Source organism: Hypanus sabinus, chromosome 6, assembly GCF_030144855.1.
Source record: "Hypanus sabinus isolate sHypSab1 chromosome 6, sHypSab1.hap1, whole genome shotgun sequence".
Taxonomy (NCBI): Eukaryota; Metazoa; Chordata; class Chondrichthyes; order Myliobatiformes; family Dasyatidae; genus Hypanus; species Hypanus sabinus.
Window position 1 is genome coordinate 174,055,876 of NC_082711.1, and position 20,562 is coordinate 174,076,437.

The 20,562-nt window shown below is 44.9% G+C and overlaps 1 protein-coding gene across 6 annotated transcripts in view; it reads left to right on the plus strand.

Moving 5' to 3' along the window:
* The window catches only part of trim37 (tripartite motif containing 37), a 120,284-nt gene extending 102,346 nt beyond the window's left edge, over positions 1–17,938 (plus strand). For 4 of the 6 annotated variants that reach the window (XM_059973589.1, XM_059973591.1, XM_059973590.1 and 1 more), the window contains 2 exons: positions 11,997–12,054; positions 15,014–17,937. In XM_059973589.1, the coding sequence (XP_059829572.1) occupies positions 11,997–12,054; position 15,014 (59 nt within the window). In that variant the 3' untranslated portion in view covers positions 15,015–17,937. Of the gene's footprint in view, positions 1–11,996; positions 12,055–15,013 lie in introns of all 6 variants that reach the window. The other 2 variants (XM_059973592.1, XM_059973594.1) reach the window with 2 other exon arrangements.
* Positions 17,939–20,562: the final 2,624 nt, after the last annotated feature.

Genomic DNA, 20,562 nt, shown 5'->3' on the forward strand with positions numbered 1-20,562 from the left:
CACCTCCCTAGGCGGGAATGCTGTAGGGGGTGCGTATTCACAGTCCCGTCCAACGCGGGCTTTTCCCCTTGCTGGTGAAGCAGACTTGGCGCCCTTTTCAGGACTGGCCTCAATGCCGGCGCACGCCAACTTGTGAGCCGGTTCGAGTGCACTGGGAAGTGGGACGACAGGGCGGGGTTTGCCGGTGGTGACGTCACAGAGCAGGGTCCTCTCACCTGGGCCTACGGGGAGGTCCTGAAGCTGCAAACCGGAGACTGCGGTTCTGTAACTTGGGATCTCCTCGTCTGCCTGCTGTGCCTCCGCTAATGCTTCATAGTTTACCCCTTGGGACAGGGCCTGAATGGTATGGTGAGAGAGAGCGTCCACCACGACATTGTCCTTTCCCGAGACATGCCGGACATCCGTCATGTATTCAGAGATGTAGGACAGATGTCACTGCTGGCGGGACAACCAGGGATCGGACACCTTTGTGAACTCAAAGATAAGGGGTTTGTGGTCCGTGAACACGGTGAAGGGCCTACCTTCCAAGAAGTACCTGAAATGCCAGATTGCCAGGTATAGCACCAACAGTTCCCGGTCGAAAGCACTGTATTTGAGCTCGGGTGGCCGTTCTGGGGTGCACTAGCATCGCGGCGTTTGCCAAGGCTTCTTTCGTTTTAATGAAAGCGGCGGCGGACTCCTCGTCCCAGATAATGTTCTTGCCCTTACCCGACATCAGGGCATGATTCGGGCAGCTGAAGGGAGGAAACGGTGGTAGAAATTTACCATACCTACGAATTCCTGAAGGCCTTTGATTGTGTTGGGTCAGGGGAAATGGCAGACTGCGTCTACCTTAGCAGGCAGAGGGGTTGCCCCGTCTTTAGTAATTATGTGGCCCAGGAAGTCGACGGTGTCGAGACCGAACTGGCATTTGGCCGGGTTGATTGTCAGGCCGTATTCACTCAGTTGGGCGTAGAGTTGACGGAGGTGGGACAGATGCTCTTGACGACTGCTGCTGGCTATGAGGATGTCGTCCAAATAGATGAAAGTGAAGTCCAGGTCGCGTCCCACCGCGTCCATTAACCGCTGAAACGTCTGTGCAGCATTCTTTAGGCTGAATGGCATGCGGAGGAACTCGAAAAGGCTGAAAGGGGTGATGAGTGCCGTTTTGGGGATGTCGTCCGGATGCATCGGGATTTGATGGTATCCCCGGACAAGGTCCACCTTGGAGAAGATCCGTGCACCGTGCAGGTTTACTGCAAAATCCTGTATGTGCGGCACAGGGTAGTGGTCCCGTGTTGTAGCCTCGTTCAGCCTGCGATAGTCGCCGCAGGGTCTCCAGCCCCCGGATGCTTTGGACACCATGTGCAGGGGGGAGGCCCATGGGCTGTCGGACCGCCGTATGATCCCTAATTCCTCCATCCTCTTGAACTCCTTCGCCAGTTGGAGCTTGTCCAGGGGAAGCCTTCGAGCACGGGCGGGGAGGGGTGGTCCCTGTGTCGGGATGTGGTGCTGTACACCGTGTCGGGGCATGGCTGCTGTGAACTGCGGTGCCAGAACCGATGGGACATCCGCCAGGACTCTGGTGAAGTCATTGTCGGACTGGGTGATGGAGTCTAGGTGTGGGGCTGGCAACAGGACTTCACCCAGGGAGAACGTTTGAAACCAGTCTCTTCCTGCGTGGACCAGTCTCTTCCTTGGCAGGTCGACCAGTAGGCTGTGAGCCCGCAAAAAATTCACGTCCAGGAGAGGTTGGGCTACAGCGGCCAGTGTGAAATCCCACGTGAACTGGCTGGAGCCGAACTGTAGCCACACCGTACGGGTGCCATAGGTCCTTACTGTGCTGCCATTCGCGGTCCTTAGGGTGGGACCCGGTGCCCTGTTGCGAGTGTCGTAACTCGTCGGAGGTAAGACACTGATCTCGGCTCCGGTGTCAACCAAAATGCGGCATCCCGACTGCTTGTCCCACACATGCAGGAGGCTATCCCAATGGCCAGCCGCTGTAACCATCAGCGGCGGCTGGCCCTGGCATTAACCAGGAACTTGCAGGGCGGGCTACAGCGGCGGGCTTCTGCACCCCACTGCTGGTGATAGAAGCACCATTGTTCGTTGGTCTCCTCACCCCTCCCTCTGGGGTTAGTGGGCTCTGCCGCCGGGATTGGTCTGATCTGCTGCTGGGAGCGTGGCCTGGTGATCTGTGCGACGGACACCCCACTCTCCTTGGCTTTCCACAGCAAGTCCGCCTGGGCTGCCACCTTCCTGGGGTCGCTGAAATCCGTGTCGGACAGCAGCAGGCGTATGTCCTCGGGCAGCCGCTCCAGGAATGCCTGCTCAAACATGAGGCAGGGCTGTGTCCTCCGGCCAGGGCAGCATCTTGTTCATCAAAGCCGATGGCAGTCTGTCTCCCAAACCATCCAGGTGCAGCAAGCAGGCAACTCGCTCGCGCTGTGGGAGTCCGAAAGTCCTTATGAGCAGGGCTTTGAATTCTGTGTATTTGCCGTCCGCTGGGGGAGACTGTATGAACTCCTCAACTTGGGCAACTACTTCCTGGTCGAGGGAGCTCACCACATAGTAGTAACGTGTGTCCTCCGAGGTTATCTGCCGAATGTGGAATTGGACTTCTACTTGCTGGTGAGGGCACAGCGTCCAGAAGCTTGGCAGTTTTAACGAAACTGCATGAACAGATGCAGCATTGTTCATCTTTGGCTCAAATATTGTTTGGGCTGTCAGGGTCACCAATTGTAGCGGTGTGCTACACGCAGCGCTGAAGTAACGACACGTAGTCGGTGAGCTGCAGTTGCAGAAGAGATTTATTCGAACTTCGCAGCCTCACTTTAAAGCCTTCCTGATCCCGCCCTCCCCAGGCGGGAATGCTGTAGGGAGCGCGTATTCACAGTCCTGTCCTGTGCGCGGGCTTTTCCCCTTGCTAGTGAAGCAGACTTGGCGCCCTTTTTGGGACCGGCATCATTGCCGGCGCGCACTGATTTGTGAGCTGGTTCGAGTGCGCTGGGAAGTGGGTGGCCACAGTGTACACACACACACACACACAAATACTGCCTATGCTTGCTCTCCATTGTGATTTTAATAAAATTTCACATCAGAGTTATTGGGGAAAAATGCTTGGAACAGATGTGTGCACAAAAAAATCAGATTAATTCAGGAAAGGTTGCATATGCACATGGTTTAGTTGGCGTTAGTAATGAAAACAGAGATGGTATTTTGAGAACGTGAGCCTAAATACTCTTCATTAAATTGGGACGGGTTGACTTTCACATTCTTTTGTTGACATTAATTGAGTAATAAAACAGGATGTGGTAATTTAAATTTCTCCATTTTTAGTGAGACACATTGATCGTGTATATTTTTCATAACTGTTGGCGGAAGGACGTGTCTGTCCCCTCATCTGCCAAATCTGGTTGATTGTTTTTAAGCAATCCACTGACCTGTAAAACACAATTTTTAAAACAAGATGTGCCTCCTTTGTTTCTTTTACTCTTTTCTCTTGTCCACTGATCCTGGTGGTGAACTCCTGTTTTACCAGAGCTAAATTAAGGAACCTATTAAATTCATCTTAAAGAGTTATGGCCATTTCATTCTGTGGTTGAAAAGGAAAGTCCCTCCTTTCACCCAGGATTCTCTTGTGTAGCACAACTATGGCTATGATGTTAAATCAAAAATTCAGAACACATTTAACACTTTAAAACTAGGTGTTGGCAGTGGCAAGAATGTATTTCATTGGAGTGTGTAACTTCATGGCCTAATAAATCATTCCCTTGCTCTCCCTTTTAATCTTGAAGTCAACACCAACATTGATATGGTGAAGAATGTTGAGGATTTAGTGGATTATCACCTTTTTTAGAGAGATGACAGCCTGGCAAAATGGCAACTTAGGAGTCATAGACCCTTCATGTACTAGATCACATCAGGGCTCTGCAATCCTGCCTCATCATTTCCATGATGGCTGGCCAATATTTATTAGGAGGAGGAGGTTTTAAGAATGTTCCCGTCATCGGCCATGATTAGCAAAACTGAAGATAAAAACATTTGCAGTCACTTTCAGCTAAAAATGTCAAATCGATCCCTCTTGATGCCTTGGGATATCTGCTCTCCTTGAAGCCAGTTTTCAGCTAATGCTATATTCATAACAAATGATTCCAAGAAAGACTCATGAGACAATGCTAAGGGGTGCACTTAAGCTTTGCATAGTCACTGCAAAGGCTCTAGAGAAAGACCATGGTCTCGGGAGCTAGCCACCACTGGGCATTGAGGGGCTAGTTCCTGTGTAATAGCCCCTCAGACCTTCCTGGTGACAAACCAAGTCTGCTCAAACTCCTAATGAAATGGAGCCACTGTCATGCCTTCTTTGTAATTTTCTGTAGCTGTGAAGATTAAACTCTGAAACAGACTCTGTAGCATCTTTTACAGTTTAATTACTATGACATTTCCCCACAATGTAAAAAAATGTCCAGGTAAATCTGTCCACAAAAGTTGGGATAAATCGTCTTGCTTGTTCACTTGCTCCCATCAGTAATGTGATGGAAAACGTTAAAGCATGCTTTATACAAGCTAGGCCTTGCTTGGAGTATTGTGAGCAGTTTTGGCCCACTTACCTAAGAAAGGATGTGCTAACATGGGAGAGGGTTCTGAGGAGGTTCACAAGAATGATTCTAGGAATGGAAGGGTTATATGAGGAGCGATTGTCTGGACCTGTACTTGCTGGAATTTAGAAGAATGATGGGGGATCTCACTGAAACGTATCAAAGTTGAAAAGACTAGATAGAGTGGATGTGGAGAGGATGTTTCCTATTGTGGTGAGTCTAGGATCAGAAAGCTCCACTAGAGAATAGAGGAACATTCATTTAGAACAGATGAGCAGGAATTTCTTTTAGCCAGAGGGTGGTGAATCAGTTGGATTCATTGCCACAGCTGGCTATGAAGGCCTGGTCATTGTGTTTGTCAAGGTGGATGTTAATAGGTTCTTGATCAACAAGGACATCAAATGTTATGGGGAGAAGTCAGGAAAATGGGGCTGAGAGGTAAAATAAATCAGCCATGATCAAATGGTGGGTAGGTTCGGTGGGCTGAATGGCCTAATTCACACCTACATGTTTGGTCTTGTAACTCTCAACTCTTCAGCCAGGGAAATCACCTTCTATATGTCTTCTGTTGATTTGTCCTCAGTGTTCTGGCAATGACAATTGACCAAAAAGTTAATCAGCTAGCCTTATAACTAAATGATCCATATAAATCCTGCACTTTCAAGACCATATTGCCAGCTGGAGGTGTAGCAGCATTTGCACTTCAAGGCAGGTGGTCCTGGATTGAAATCCGGCCAGCTCTTTGCACGCTTTCCATTCATGCTGAGTTGAGTGTCGAGCTAGCAACTCTGCCTTGTTTATATAAAAAAAAACAGATCTTAAAGAAATGGCAAGGTTGCTGCCCAATACGCCACAGGCATGGAGAGGAACAAAAAGAATACATTAGAGCAGAGGTTCCCAACTTGGAGTCCACAGACTCCTCAGTTAATGGTAGGGATCCATGGCATAAAAGGGATTGGGGAACCCCTGCATTAGAGGTGGGATATTCTAAGGTGACTAACCTCTGGCTTCCAAAATGCCAATCCAACTTCTGCAAGTTGTGAGTAAAGAGTGTAATGGAGTGCTTTGTTCAGATGAGTGTAGCTTCAGCAACATTATAAAAAAGTCAGGCGCCATAAGGACCAAGGTTTACTTTACTGACTTGTCGTCACTTTGTGGTTTCATCTACAAGTTTACTGAAGTTACATGGCAAGCTACTTGCAACAAATTCAAGGGTGTCAGTGGCACAGGAATGTTGTATTTGCTGTTTACCCAAACCTCATTTCCTAACTTAGAAATGTATCACTTTTCTTTTACTTTTGACTTGAACTTTAGAAATTACTACAGGTTGAGCATCTCTTACCCGAAATAGAAAAATTGCATCTATATAGTGAGATACCTTGGGGATGGTACCCAAGTGTAAATATAAAATCCATTTACATGTATAGCTGGTGTAAAGCTCAATGAACAGCCTGACCCGATGGAGCTGGGTCCTCTACGGACTGGACCACTCCTGACCATGTTATTTACCCGCTTTCAGTGCTACAATTGGCTTCATATCCGCCATCGATTTCAAACAGCCACCATTCCACAGCAGTTGCAACAGGAGGAGGGGGGTAGTTTTATGTGATATTTTAAGCAACTTTGTGCATGAACTAATTACCTTCAATTTTCATGATAGATCTTTGCTCGTATCATGATCAGCTTACTGTTAAACGACATGTGTTCAGTCTGATGACAAATCCACTCTTTCAAAACACAACTAAGATCTTCATTTTCGCTGTATACAGTGCTTTTCTGCTTGTCATTAACTTCTATTCCTTACATATGTGAGGTCTCACAACTGTCTGATATGCAGAGACCTGCACAGCCCTCTGGAACCTTTCCAACATCTTGCGGAATTTTCTATTTATGACACAACATCAGCATTCAAAAATATTTGGAGTTTGGAGGTTTTTGGATTTAGGATAAGGGGTACTCAACCTATATTGTGTTACGCCTGCAACCCCCTCCTTTGTGAGAGTCGCAAGATCACTATTGATTTGGGTCAGGAGACCCAGGAAATGAGAGAGAGACGTGCGGAATGTCTCGTTCCCCCGGCAATATAAAGCTACGGGACACAGCCATTGTCTCTTGAAGACGAACTTGTGTATTGCAATCCTGTGCTACGTGGAAGCCCTCAGGCAAGGTGGGCTGGTTGAGGGAGGGGTTGCATCACCCCCAACCTGATTGACATCTGCGACCCTGGGAGTCAGGATAAAAGAGGGTCTGTGGGTACAGCCCCTCAGTCGCACCAGAAGGAACGCTAGCGATCCCATGATAGCGGAAGCCGGTGGGAGGCCACGTGCGTTCAGTTCCATTTTGCTCTGGAAACCGGTGCCCTTACCACGGAAGAACGGCTTTTAGCTAACAACAGGGAAACCAACTCCCAAAAGACTCAAAGGATTGGCATCATCAAAGAACTGGGCAAGTTTAACCCGTCTCTCTCTCAAACCCAAAACGCCGCAGCTTGAATGAACTAACAGTGACTTTTATATTTCCATCGGACAATACATTATCCCCTAGACAACGATAGAGCTATTTCTTATTGATTATTATTATACCTGCGCTTTTAGATTTAATATTGACAACGTATATTATCTGTATGTTTGCATTGATCTTATTTTGTGCCCCTTTATCAATAAATACTGTTAAAAATAGTACCATCAGACTTCAATGGACCTCTCTATCTTTGCTGGTAAGTGACCCAGTTACAGGGTTTGTAACAAAATTGGGGTTCTCGTCTCGAGATTTGACACCAAATTGGGAGGCCAGTGAATCGGGCTTGTAAGTCCAAAACTTGGATCTGGTTAGCCAGACAGGAAACCAGCAAAGATGGACGTGGGTGAATTTATAGAAAACCCGACTCTGGAGGCACTAGAGGCTGCCATCAAATCAGACTTGATAAATTTGGCAAAGGGGTAAAACCTCGCAGAGGTGAGGTTGTCAATGAAAAAGCGGGAGGTGCGAAGGGCAATAACTCAGTATTATATCGGGAAGAATGTGTTTGCAGCTGAGGTATTGGAAAATATCCGTCAAAAGGTACCAGCTAGTGGGATGGCTCAGTTAGAGTTGGAGAAATTAAGGTTGGAACATGCAATTAAGGTAAAGCAGCTGGAAGCAGCTGAGAAGGAGAGTGAAAGAGCCAAGAGAGAGAGGGAGCATGCGCTCCAGCTAAAGGAGTTAGAGGTGAAACGGGAGCAGGAAAGAGCTGAGAAACAAAGAGAGCATGAAATTCAGTTAAAATAGTTGGAAGCAGCTGAGAAAGAGAAAGAAAGGGCTGAGAAGGAGAGGGAGGCAGAGAAACAGAGGAAACATGACTTGGAGATGGAGAAGTTACGGCAAGAGCCATGAGTTCCGGGGTCAGACCGAGAGGAGCGGTTCAATGTTAGTCGAGAGTTGAGGTTAGTACCTCCGTTCGAGGAGACGAATGTTGATAGTTATTTCTTGCTTTTTGAAAAGGTGGCAGTGAATCAGAAGTGGTCCAGAGATCAGTGGGTGGCGTTGTTACAAAGTGTGTTAAAGGGGAAGGCCCAGCGGGCATATATGGCGTTGGCCATGGAGGAGGAAGAGGAGGAGAGTTATGACAAAGTAAAGGCGGCCATTCTCCGGAGTTATGAGCTAGTACCTGAAGCGTATAGACAAAAGTTCAGAACTTTAAAGGAAGGTTGGAATCAGACGTATACTGAGTTTGCCTATGAGAAGGATGTGCTCCTGGACCGTTGGTGCACAGCAGAGATAGTGGGGGAGGATTATTGGCGTCTGATTGAGGAATTTAAAGGTTGTGTTTCAGAGGATATCCGGATGTATTTGAATGAGAAGCTGAATAAGTCCATCTCAGAATTTGCTAGGTTCGCAGATGAATATACCCTAACCCACAAGACAAAGTTTTCCTCTAATAAAAGTTCCCAGAGAGACCGTGGGAACGATTGAGAAAGCCCGCCGGCTGAGGCAGAGGTCTCGCCGGGAGTTAGTGGTAAGGTTGAGGGGGAAAGGCCAGACGGCCAGAGATTTCCAGGCTTGACCTGTTTTAATTGTGGAAAGGGGGAGCATACTGCATCTAGGTGCTTTGCTCCGAGGAAAGAGACAGGAAAAGGGAAAGCAGCAGTCCCTATCGGATGTGCCGTGGTAATCAGTAAATTGACAAGAGAGCCCCGGGTAGACAGAGTACGAGAAGGGTCTGAGACTTGTCTGTCAAACGGAACCGTGTCTGTGAGAGAGGGAGATACACCAGTTCCAGTACGGATCTGGAGAGACACGGGGGCTGAGCTGTCGTTGATCAGCAGTAAGGTACTAGATTTTGGTCGCAAGACGAGAATGGTAGCTGTGAAAGGAATAAGCAAAGGGACAGAAATGGTGCCCTTACATAAGGTCATTATGGATTGTGAGCTGGTGTCTGGACCAGTTGAAATAGGGGTACGATCAGACTTCCTGAGAACTGACACGGACGTCCTTCTCGGTAACGATTTAGCAGGTGGTAAGGTTTGGGCAGCAATGACGATGACAAGCCGGCTGGTGAGTGTTGATGCCCCGCCCCTAGATTCCAAGATCTATCCCGCATGCGCGATCACTCGCAGCATGTCGAGAGAGGCAGCTGAGAACGAGAGCAGTTTAAATCCGGCCAGTTTCGATTTGGCCGAGACATTTTTACCGACCCTGTACCACGAGGGTTTAGAGGGTGGTAAAACAAAGAGTAGTAAAGTGAAAGAGGGTAAGGGAGAGGAGGTAGACCTGCCCTTAGTAAGGAGAAAAGTTTTAGAGGCAGAAAATAAAGATGAGAAACAGCTAGAGCTGTTAAAAGGTCCAGGGTTGTACCTGGATGATCTGTCTGGGTTGGCAGAACTGTTTGAAGAAGTTGAAAATGCTAGAGGTGTTCCCGATAATGAAATGAGGGCAGTCCTAGATGAAAAGGGTGCCCTTACATTGAAGAAGTCTGCTGGGTTGGCAGATCAGGTTGTTTCTGCCCGCAAGGTTGAGTTTACTCTGGAAGGGAGTTGCCCAGAGAGTAGCTGGGAGAATCAGGGGAATTTAGAATTTGGACCGGGTACGGGTATTGGAAGCCTGAAAGAGGCCAATGTCCTGTTTGAGTGTGTCCAAGATGGGGATGCACGTGGTACTGGACCTAGTAACGGAGCTCAGGAAAAGTCTGAGGTATTTGATTCAGTTGAAAGGGATGGCTGTCCTTGTGGGTCAGATAGACTTGGTTCAGTGAAGAAAGGGTTAACCTTGGTAATAGTGGGAAGTGAGAGTTCCCAGGTGTTTGTGCTCGAAGGTGTGTTAAAAGTTAATGCGGAGCTCAAAAATGGGGAGATAAATATTATTATAGAAGGAAACTGGAAATATGTAGTTCCCAAATCGAATGAAGACATTTTAAAACCTGCGGATCGCTTACAGATTAAGTTGGAAGATTACGGGGGGGGGGGGCCTGCTATTGTTATTCCAGAGTGTGGTGTGAAAAGGCAGAATTTGAAATGCTGCTTGAACAAAGAGTTCGAACTGAAAACACATAGCCTGAAGGGTCCTGAAGAGAGGGCTAGCCACCTGTGTAAAATTAAAGAATTGGGTGGAAATCCAGAAGATGGTCTAAGTTTGGGACACGGTGTTGGTAAAATAACTCCTATGAAAGAAGCTGGCGAGAGCTTATTTCGCCAGGGTACCCAAGCTCCCCCCATGGAAACTAACCGGAAAAGAGGTGACGGTTAATGGGGACGCCATTTTTAAATAGCAAAAGCCGGTTGTACGGGATTTCAACAAAGCATGTGAATAATAAAGACAACCCCATGGAAGCCTGCCTTTTAAGTTTGAAAACAACAGAAAGATTAGTATTTGCATGAACTTTTGTAGATACACATAAGCTAAGATCACAACTCCTTAGTTTTGTTTGCTGAAGGAAAGAAATAAAAATAGGTGGTTATTAAATTGAAGTCTGATGCTACAAGACTTTAGTAAGGTACAAGATGTTAAGATATTAAAGGAAGTGACACTGTAATCGTTAACTGTTTAGATGCTGAATTGAATGTATAACTGTATTACTCTGTAGTGAAAAGGAAAAGCTTTTGTATTGTGTTAGATTCTACAATCCTGTAAGACTCTGTACTACTTCGTTTTAACCGCTGGTGAAAACGTGTTGAAGAAAGGGGGTGTTACACTTGCAGCCCCCTCCTTTGTGAGAATTGCAAGATCACTATTGATTTGGGTCAGGAGACCCAGGAAATGAGGGAGAGACGTGTGGAATGTCTCGTTCCCCAGCGATATAAAGCTATGGGACACGGCCATTGTCTCTTGAAGACAAACTTGTGTATTGCAATCCTGTGCTACGTGGAAGCCCTCAGGCAAAGTGGGCTGGTTGAGGGAGGGGTTGCATCACCCCCAACCTGATTGACATCTGAGACCCTGTGAGTCAGGATAAAAGAGGGTCTGTGGGAACAGCCCCTCAGTCGCACCAGAAGGAACGCTAGCGATCCCGTGATAGCGGAAGCCGGTGGGAGGCCACGTGCGTTCAGTTCCATTTTGCTCTGGAAACCGGTGCCCTTACCACGGAACGGCTTTTAGCTAACAACAGGGAAACCAACTCCCAAAAGACTCAAAGGATTGGCATCATCAAAGAACTGGGCAAGTTTAACCCGTCTCTCTCTCAAACCCAAAACGCCGCAGCTTGAACGAACTAACAGTGACTTTTATATTTCCATCGGACAATACATTATCCCCATAGACAACGATAGAGCTATTTCTTATTGATTATTATTATACCCGCGCTTTTAGATTTAATATTGACAACGTATATTATCTATGTTTGCATTGATCTTATTTTGTGCCCCCTTATCAATAAATACTGTTAAAAATAGTACCGTCAGACTTCAATGGACCTCTCTATCTTTGCTGGTAAGTGACCCAGTTACGGGGTTCGTAACAATTGAAAAACACCAGGAAGCATCTTTAGAAGAACGGCAGCCATCATTTCCACTTTCAAAGACTATTAGAGCTGTGCAATAAATGTTAACCTTGTTAGCAGTAACACATCCATTCCTGAATTTTAAAAATTGCACTCAGCACCAATGAGGTTTGGGGTGGGTGGGGATGAACAAATGGTGAAACAGTGGTGAAGTGGGGGGGGGGGGGGCTATGCCTGGTCTAAACAAGGAAAAGGGAATTTAATATTTTATGCTCACCACTTCAGCATTTTGTGTCAATACAATAAAGTTGTAACTAGAGCTGCTCTTGCGTGAGTAATGAGTGTCTTTGGTTGTGTCCTTGGCTCATCACCAAGGGATGTGCCTCCAGCAAATTCTGCTGACCTTTCAAACCACAGGGGCTCTCATGACCCATTTTCCTCTGTCTGCCAGGCTGATGAATGATGAAGTTTTGTATCTGCAGAAGGAAATTGAGATGCATTTTTTTTAGCAGGTGATTTGGGCAATTCTGACGTTGCAAGTTTTGTCAATGGAGAAAAAAATGAGTGGTAAGTGCAGCTGTTTGTGATTATTTTAAGCACCTACTCTGGTGCCCAGTACTGGCGAACATGCTGAAAAAAAAGATTCTGCATTGTGTTTTTGTGACATTTCAAAATAGAGAGAGCTGTTCCCTCGAGACACTTTTAAATGCAGTACACTGCTTATGTTCAGGGTGATCTGGCTTTTGGCCTTCAAAGCCTGTGCTTAATCACTCCTTTTTGATGTGTCCTTGTCGTCAGTAAAATCCTTAAGCTCTCCTTTACTAGTCATTCCCCTCTGTAAATCCCCACCCATTTTAAGACCTTTACCACCAAATACACACTTGAGCATTTGTGTTGCAAAGCTGGCGTGACCATTCCTGACAGATCTCCCTAGACTAGTGCTTTCATTTCTTGCTCTCAAACTGTAAAGCTGCACATTCCCTATTCACTTTGGAATAGTTAAAAGATAACCATTTTCAACAGATATTTTAAACCCCTCACTACTGACTCCAGTGGGAAGATTTTCTGAGCATCCATCACCAAGATTAAGATTGTATACCTGTTGGGTGGTGGCCCCACTTTTTTTTCTCGTCAATAAAATGATGACCACCTGTCAACTTCTCCTGTTCTGGCCCACCCACCCCTCTCCTCAAAAATTCCTTCATGCCAGCTATTATGTGCAGTTTCCCTTTGTTCCACTGTCAATTGCACTTTGTGTCTGCTCTTGCCATCCTGTTCCTCAAAGAGAAATCTTGTCTTGGATTTCTCTTTCCTCAGATTCTTGAATTCACTTGTGAGTTCCCTGATATTATAGTTACAGTATTGAATTTGCCCTAATCCTAGGGTACTGTGACATCTGTACTATTTTCCCCATTACCTGCTTTCTATTAATCTCACAATTCACTTCCAAATGGCACTGCCTGAGCCCCATGTTATTCTTCTGTTCTGACTCATTTTCCATCTTTCATAAGTTTGCACTGAATTCAAAGCTCTACTGTCCACCTGAACTCCGTCCTTAATGTGAAATAAAAATATTCAACATTTCAAGCAGCATCTGTAGAAAACCATGCTTTGAGATCCAGAACCATTCTTATCTAATTGGTCATTGCCCGTGAACTTTTAGCAATGACATCTTTTCCACTTTGTAAACTATCTGAGGCTCTATCCTTGGTGGCCTTCTCATTTCTCATGTATGAGCTCCTCTTTAGCACCACCATCTGAAAACTCATCACCTGTATGTCGATGGTATACAATCCCACTCCCTCACATCCTATTTCTCAACTTCCACTGAGTGCTCCAAAATTTCTTATTAAAACACCAGGAAATTAATGCCTCTGCTGAAGACTTGGTGCCTGTCTGACCAGGCTAAATTAAAATCTGCAATCATGCTCTCTTGTTGACCATGATCTAGTATTTTATAACTAACTTTCAATAATTATAATCCATTTTTGGTGAGGTTGAAAGCCTCATCAATGTCTCTGTTAGTTCCCTCCTGGTCAGGCATAAGTATGAATTCATATTCAGTGACTCTTAGTGAAGCCCAGTGTACTGATGTCAATGCTTTTAAAATTCCCATCCATGTATTTTAATCCTTACTGCTCATTTTCCTTACAATTTATTTCCTCCCCAAGAATTCTTCCTTCATCTCTCACCTCTGGTGAATCCTGACTTCTCTTACATAAGAACATAAGAAATAGGAGCAGGAGTAGGCCTTCCAGCCCATTGAGCCTGCCCCGCCATTCAATAAGATCATGGTGATCTGTCCGTAAACTCAGCTCCATCTACCTGCCTGTTCCCCATAATGCTTGATTTCCTTACTATGTAAAAACCTATCTAACTGTATCTTAAATATATTTAGTGAGGAAGTCTTAACTGCTTCTCTGGGCAGAGAATTCCACAGATTCACCACTCTCTGGGGGAAAAACAGTTTCTCCTCATCTCCATCCTAAATCTTTTCCCCTGAAACTTGAGGCAATGTCCCCTAGTTCTATTCTCACCTACCAATGGAAACTTTCCTACTTGTATCTTATCTATCCCTTTCAAAATTTTGTATGTTTCTACAAGATCCCCTCTCATTCTTCTGAACTGCAGAGAATATAGTCCCAGGCAACTCAATCTCGCCTCATAATTAACCCCTTCATGCCTGGAATCAACCTGGTGAACCTCCTCTGCACTACCTCCAAAGCCAGTATATCCCTCCCAAGTATTTTACTTTTGCTCACCCCAGCACTGGGGTGCCCTGAACATGATCCACATACCCCAAATCCTCCATTAAACTGTCTCTCGAAATCTTCCCCCGTCCCAGCGGTGCTTCCATAGGCTGTAATATGCTGTAAAATAGTCTGAGATTGTGAAAAGGTGATGTAGGAAACAGTGGGAAGGATTGCTCTCCTGGATGCTGGCATGGGCCCAATGGGCCAAATGGCTACGTCCTTTTAAGCTAAAAATAAGTTTGCCTTTCCCTTTTGGCTTAGTGTCAATTTTTGTCTGAATAGATTCCTGTGGAGTGCCTAAGGACGATCCACTATATAAATGCAAATCTTTTTGCAGTCTATTGTTTGGAAAGCACATTTGGCATTAATGTAGGCAAATGTGAAAGCTAATTTGCACAGTGTCATCCCACCTCTGACGAAACTTGGTTCTTGCTGAGATCCAGTGCTGCAGATGCTACACACGAAAAAGTACTTGCCCAAAAAAGCTGTTATGTGTGTGTATGTGAACTTGGGTATTGTTATTTATTACATATTAAGGACTGATTCAGTGCCCATTTGTTTGAGACCCTGGATTCAGCTCTTTTTGGTGTTAAATTTAGGGGGAAGTGCTTGGGTGTTTTGCAGAGGGAGAATGGAATTGGGGGTTGAATTATTTAGAGGCACCAAATTACAGGGCTGTGGTCTCGGTCAGTTCAACAGGGCAGGAAGTAGAGTGGGTTACTTAATCTAACCACTGAGTCATTTCTGGTCTCTCTCTCTCTCTCTCTCCACAGATCATGAGGACTTTATCAATGGAAAATATTTTGTATCCAAATTGCAGTGGAAACATGGAAAAGAATGGGAACCTGCTGAAAATGTTTCCATCCTTATTAGCTGGTTAAGGGAAATAAACTGTAACATCCTTTGTGAAAGTAATGTTCGCCTGTCATTCATACACTACTGCACCAGCCATGTGCTGATACAGCCAACTCCCTATAAACATTGCACTGATTTTGTTTTCTTCAATGGGTCAGAGTTAATTACACCCACCAGTACCTGGTTGTACATTTAAAAAGCTCTTTTTTAAAATAAACTGTAAACCATCTCATTAGCACAGCAAAGCTTTGGCTGTAACGGTCTCTACTTTGGGACTCTGGCACATTTGCAGCCTCCTGTTTTCTGCGCAGCTGCCCTGTCTACTGTCCTTGGGGAAAAAATCCTACTGCAGCAGTTGAGACCTCTTTCCAAGCAGTTGACTTGCTATCCTTCATAACTTTAGTTCTTCCGCATTTTATTGTTGGAGTTATGGTAGATCATTTCCTCAAGCTATCCACCTCTCCCAGAACAATTAGAATAACCGTGAATGGGCCCTGGCATGTTCTCAATTGCCCCTGGTTGATATAAGCTAAACACTAACAATGATTCGTGTAGGAACTTGGCCTTTCCTGGCAAGTTGAGATGGGGGATAGGTAGGGGTGGACTGGGGATCGGTTGCACTGGTGAGCAGTGGCTGAAATTGTGAATTACTGAGTAGGTTATTGGCATTGTTGCTTGATCTAGGCCACTTGTGTTTTACTACTGATGACTTTGAGATTGTAAAATGACTTGTAGAATTAGACTGACAGACTACAGTAGATATTATTGGTTAGTATAAATGAGTTTATATTCTGTGTGTGCTGTGTAGCTCAGACCATTAGATTAATGATTAGAAGTATGTACAGTAGGGTGTTGTTTTATCCCTGTACAGACACAATGGACACTGAATTGAGTGGTGATTGAACAAATGCTCAGTGTTGAGGAAAGTAAGCCAACTGATCTCTGCATGTCGAGCCTTTGTGCTTTTTGACTTTAATCGTGTATTTTATCAAAGTGAACACGAGTGACATTGTACTCAGTTGTTTTGCCATTTATGATCTAAATGACATATTTAAATACTGCCCTGTCAACTCCACTGAAGTTGACAGTGGGAATATGATTTGTTTGGGCAGCTTCCTTGTCCTCAATGCAGAAATCATGGGTCTGTTGTACTGATGCATGGTGGTGCTGTGTACATATGTTCTGTGCAGAATTTCTCCTCTGCCTGGTATCTCTTCAAGTGGCTCTAGTATTTCCATCACTTGCATCTCTTGTGTGCAATGAAGCCCTATAGCAACTAGCCTGCTGGTTACCAATGTTATAGCAGCAAGTAAGCTGGAGTCCTCTACAATGAAACTGAGTATACTGCATCAAAGTTTTACAGTTGTACCTGTTTGTATGGTCTGTTTTATACATGATTGTTTCAGTCCTGGATCATTTCTGGCACAATCGTTGAAGCAAAAGTTCCAACAAGATTCCTTGATGTTAATTTATTTTCAAATCATTTTATTTATTCATTCAGCTTCTGCTCTGAAGCAGCTATTCTGATACCCACTATTAAACCCTTCTCTACCAAATGGTTTCTGTACAGAAGGTCTAATCACTTCATAATTTTTCTTTGTAGCTATGCCATACTGGTGCCAAACAGTGTTTTCCTCTGGGAGCTCCCAAGATATGAATTGATTAGCAAAGCTGTAAGAGCTGGTGCCTTTATCTAGAGAAATCTCTTGCCTGAGTTTTGCTCACAAATCGGCTTGATGCTCCCACCCCAAAAGTCTTTGTGTAAAACAGTGCTTATGAATCTGTCATTATAATTTGTTCTCCAAGAGATGGGCAAATCTGTGGGTTCTGTTAATTTATAGTTTACAATATCTCTGCCTTAGACCACTCTTTAATTATACTCTGATATATCAGGCATTTGTTCATTATTTGGTGCTGATATTAGAAATAGGCTTTTCCAGAATTTTCCATTAGGTTGGTCAAAAATACTTGACTCTTTGGGGGACTCTTTACTTCTCTGCTCACTAGTATGGTATGTTATTATTTTGGTTTTCAATATTTGTGAGCCTTTCTTTGAAAGGTAATATGTAGGTAACTGGTGATCGGTTCGCTCTGGCAGCATGACCTTAACAGCAGCCTTGTCCTCATTTCTGCTTAACCTACAACTGTGACATGCTTTGCAATGTATTTAATGTTGGTTAACATTGCTCTACAGAGCACATTAAGGTTCTGTGAATTTCTTCAGCACTCCTTTGAGAATGTTCTGCCATTGGAAAATTTGGAACTCTAGCAACAAGTCTACTAAGTCACTGCTGGCAGTCTATCTGTGTACTAGAAGGTGTAGTACTGAGTGGATCGTCTTGACGTTTCATCGTGGTGCAAAGTGCCCTGGCCCCAGTTCCTGCAAAGCATGTCAACATCCTGTCTAACTGTGATGTACCTTGTACTGTGAGAAAGTTGTGTTTTATTTGTAATGTGTATCCAGTGTTGCATTTTAAATACTGTATCCATTGTGTTTACATGATAACGTTTCTGCACTTTGTTAATAAAACTTGTGTTGCAAACTACTGGTATATTTTCTGTTTCTGTGACAGGGTGGATATAACTGAGGTACAATTCCTAACGGGCCAAGCAAAATTTTAACGGTTAATGTTAATGGTTTCAAAGAAGATTTTATTTTTGCGATGCTTTGTCACTGGAGAACTTCTGAAAGTGGGTCCTGGGGTCGGTCATTCTGCGTATTGAATTTTGTCCAGAAATCTAGCAAAGTGAGAGAAGAATGCTGCCTAATGTGGTACTGACACTTTGCTGCTGCTCTGAATAGCTGACAGTGAACTTTTGTCTGCCTTCCAGAAGTTTGGAGTTTTGGTAACCCCTTGTTCTGCCTGATGCTCGCCACACCAATAAAGTTGACTTTGAAGCATCTGCAAAAGTTTAAATGCTTGATTTTTCCCTTAAACCTGGTGCAGTCTCATTCCTTTCTTTGCATAAATTGCCTGTTTTACCAGCCGTCTTTTTCTTTTATTCCCTTCTCGCTAATTAAGGAAGTTTTGTCACTGAGGTCTCACTTTTACATTTACCACATTGCACGTTTGCTGATTTTCACCCTGGGTTTCTATTCTGAAAGTGAGTATCCTACACTCTCAAAGTTCGAAGGCATGTTCAAGGAACAGCTCACCATAACGTAAAAGTTGTGCCACTTGTTGGAGCACTTTGAGAAGTGGTCATAAAATTCTTGATTGGAGAATTGTCAACACAGCTTGTATTTTGATATTGCAGTAGTGATATTGCCATTCAACATCTGTGAATGCATAAAATTACATGTTTGGTATTTTTGGTGGTGGAAAAAGTGAAATTGTTTATAAAGGTGTCATGGCGTCATGGTCAGTACAGGCACGATAGGCTGAAGGTCCTGTGCCGGTGCTGTACTCAAAGTCGTAGTTGTACAGCACAGAGCACTTCACTCTAACTTGTCCGTACTGAGCAAGATGCCTACACAAGCTAGTCACATTTACCTGTATTTGGTGCTGCTAGTTCATACCATGTACCCACCACCTGTGGCTGTGTATATTGGGGGGGTGGGGTAGCTAATTTATCCTTAGATCACTTTTAAATCTTTCCATTCACTTTAAACCTATGCCCTGGTAAGATGACTCCCTTCAGTGAATCTAAACCTCTTGCGTTCACCCCTTAGCCTCCTGCACTCCAGGCAAAATGGTCCCAGCATATGCAGCCCCTCCTTTTATAATTGAAGCTCAAAACGTCCTGGCAACTTCTGTGAATCTCTTCCACCACCTCTTAGCTTCATCACAATATTCCTGTAGGGGAGTGTGAACTGAGCATTCCTACTATTCCATGTTTTAAGTTTGATGCATGATGCCAGGTCAGTGGTGGAACAATGTGTTTGGTGCCCAGCCAGAAATCTTCACCACAGCACTTAACCCAGCAGTGAGACATTCCCTGCCCCACTAAGAAGCTGAGCCTGACTGACCTAAATCTTGGAGCCAATCCTTATCCTGAAGTTTACAGATCTGACTTGCTGACTTCCCTTCCTTACACTGAGAAGCCACAAGAGTCCCACAAACATCTGTAAGATAAAGCATAGCTCTGGATTTCTGTTACCTTATACTGGTGGAGGATAGTGGGGAGAATTCCCTGGTGGTTTTAATTACTGCCGTGGGATCCAGCTGAGAGGTTTCACTTTAATATCGAGGTATCAGAAGTTTTAAGAGGAGGGGATTTCAATTACGTTCACTACCTGAATAGAAAAGGCAGCAGCGGGTCGCTACAGCAAAAAAGAGCTTTGACCAGTGACCAATCAGTGTTTGGGATTGATTAGCAAGAGTAAGTTAAAGGAAGGCGAGGCAAGAGCAGTGGCAGTCATCTGAGTGGACGGTCAGAGTAATGAGGCTTTAGCTCTTCAAGGCTTCAGTCAGAGAAATAAAGAAAAGCTCAAGGTTAAGTTTTTTTCCCCCTCCCCTTCATTATATCTGCTCAGCTTGGACAGTTGAGATATCAAGGCAGGATAGCGGAATGCTACTTTTACAGGATGAGGGAAGGCAAGGAGACCTCCAGTGTCCCTGATGACTACAAATGTGAGAAGTGCATCCAGCTGCAGCTTCTAACAATCCACATGAAGGATGAACTCCAGATCGTGCCAGAGGCTGAGGCTGAGGCAGTGATATAGCTAGGAAATATAGAGGTAGTTACACCCAAGGTGCAGAACACAGGAGACTCTCTGAGAGTCGGGAAGGAGAAGGAAGTTGAGGAACCAGTGCAGAGTACCCCTGTAGCCATCCCCTTCAAAAGGTATATCACTTTAGATACTGTTGGGGGTGGGGGGGGTCTCAGTGGTAGAGTCTCTGGCACTGAACTCTGCAACTCAGAAAGGGAGGGGGGAAGAGGCATGCTATGGTGATAGAGGATTTGTTAAGGGGTTGGTGGGAGGTTCTGTGGGCAAGAAAGATATTCCTGGATGATGCATTGCCTCCCAGGTGCCAGGGTCCAGGATATCGCGGATTGAGTCTTCAGCATTCTTAAGTGGGAGGGTAAACAGCCAGAAGTTATGGTCCATGTAGGTATCAATGACATGGGTAGGATGAGTGATGGAAGTTGGGTGCTAAGTTTTAAAGGGCAGGATCTCCAGGGTTGTGATCTTGGGATTGCTACCCATGTCCCATGCTAGTGAGGCCAGAACTAGGATAATGCATGACTAAAGAGTTGGTGTAGGAAGAAGGGCATCAGATATTTGGAAAGGGTTGCTTTGCACCTGAACTGGAGGGGCACTAATATCCTAGCAGGGAGGTTTGTTAATGCTGCACAGTGAGGTTTAGACTAGAGTTACAGAGGGATGGAACCAGAGTGCCAGAAGAGTTAGTGAAGAGATTGTGGACACAGATGTAGGTAAGACCTCTGATAGTTAGGAATTGAAAGGTTGAGCATGGTGCAACTAGAGTCCTGAGCTAGGTATATTTCAATGCAAGAAGTA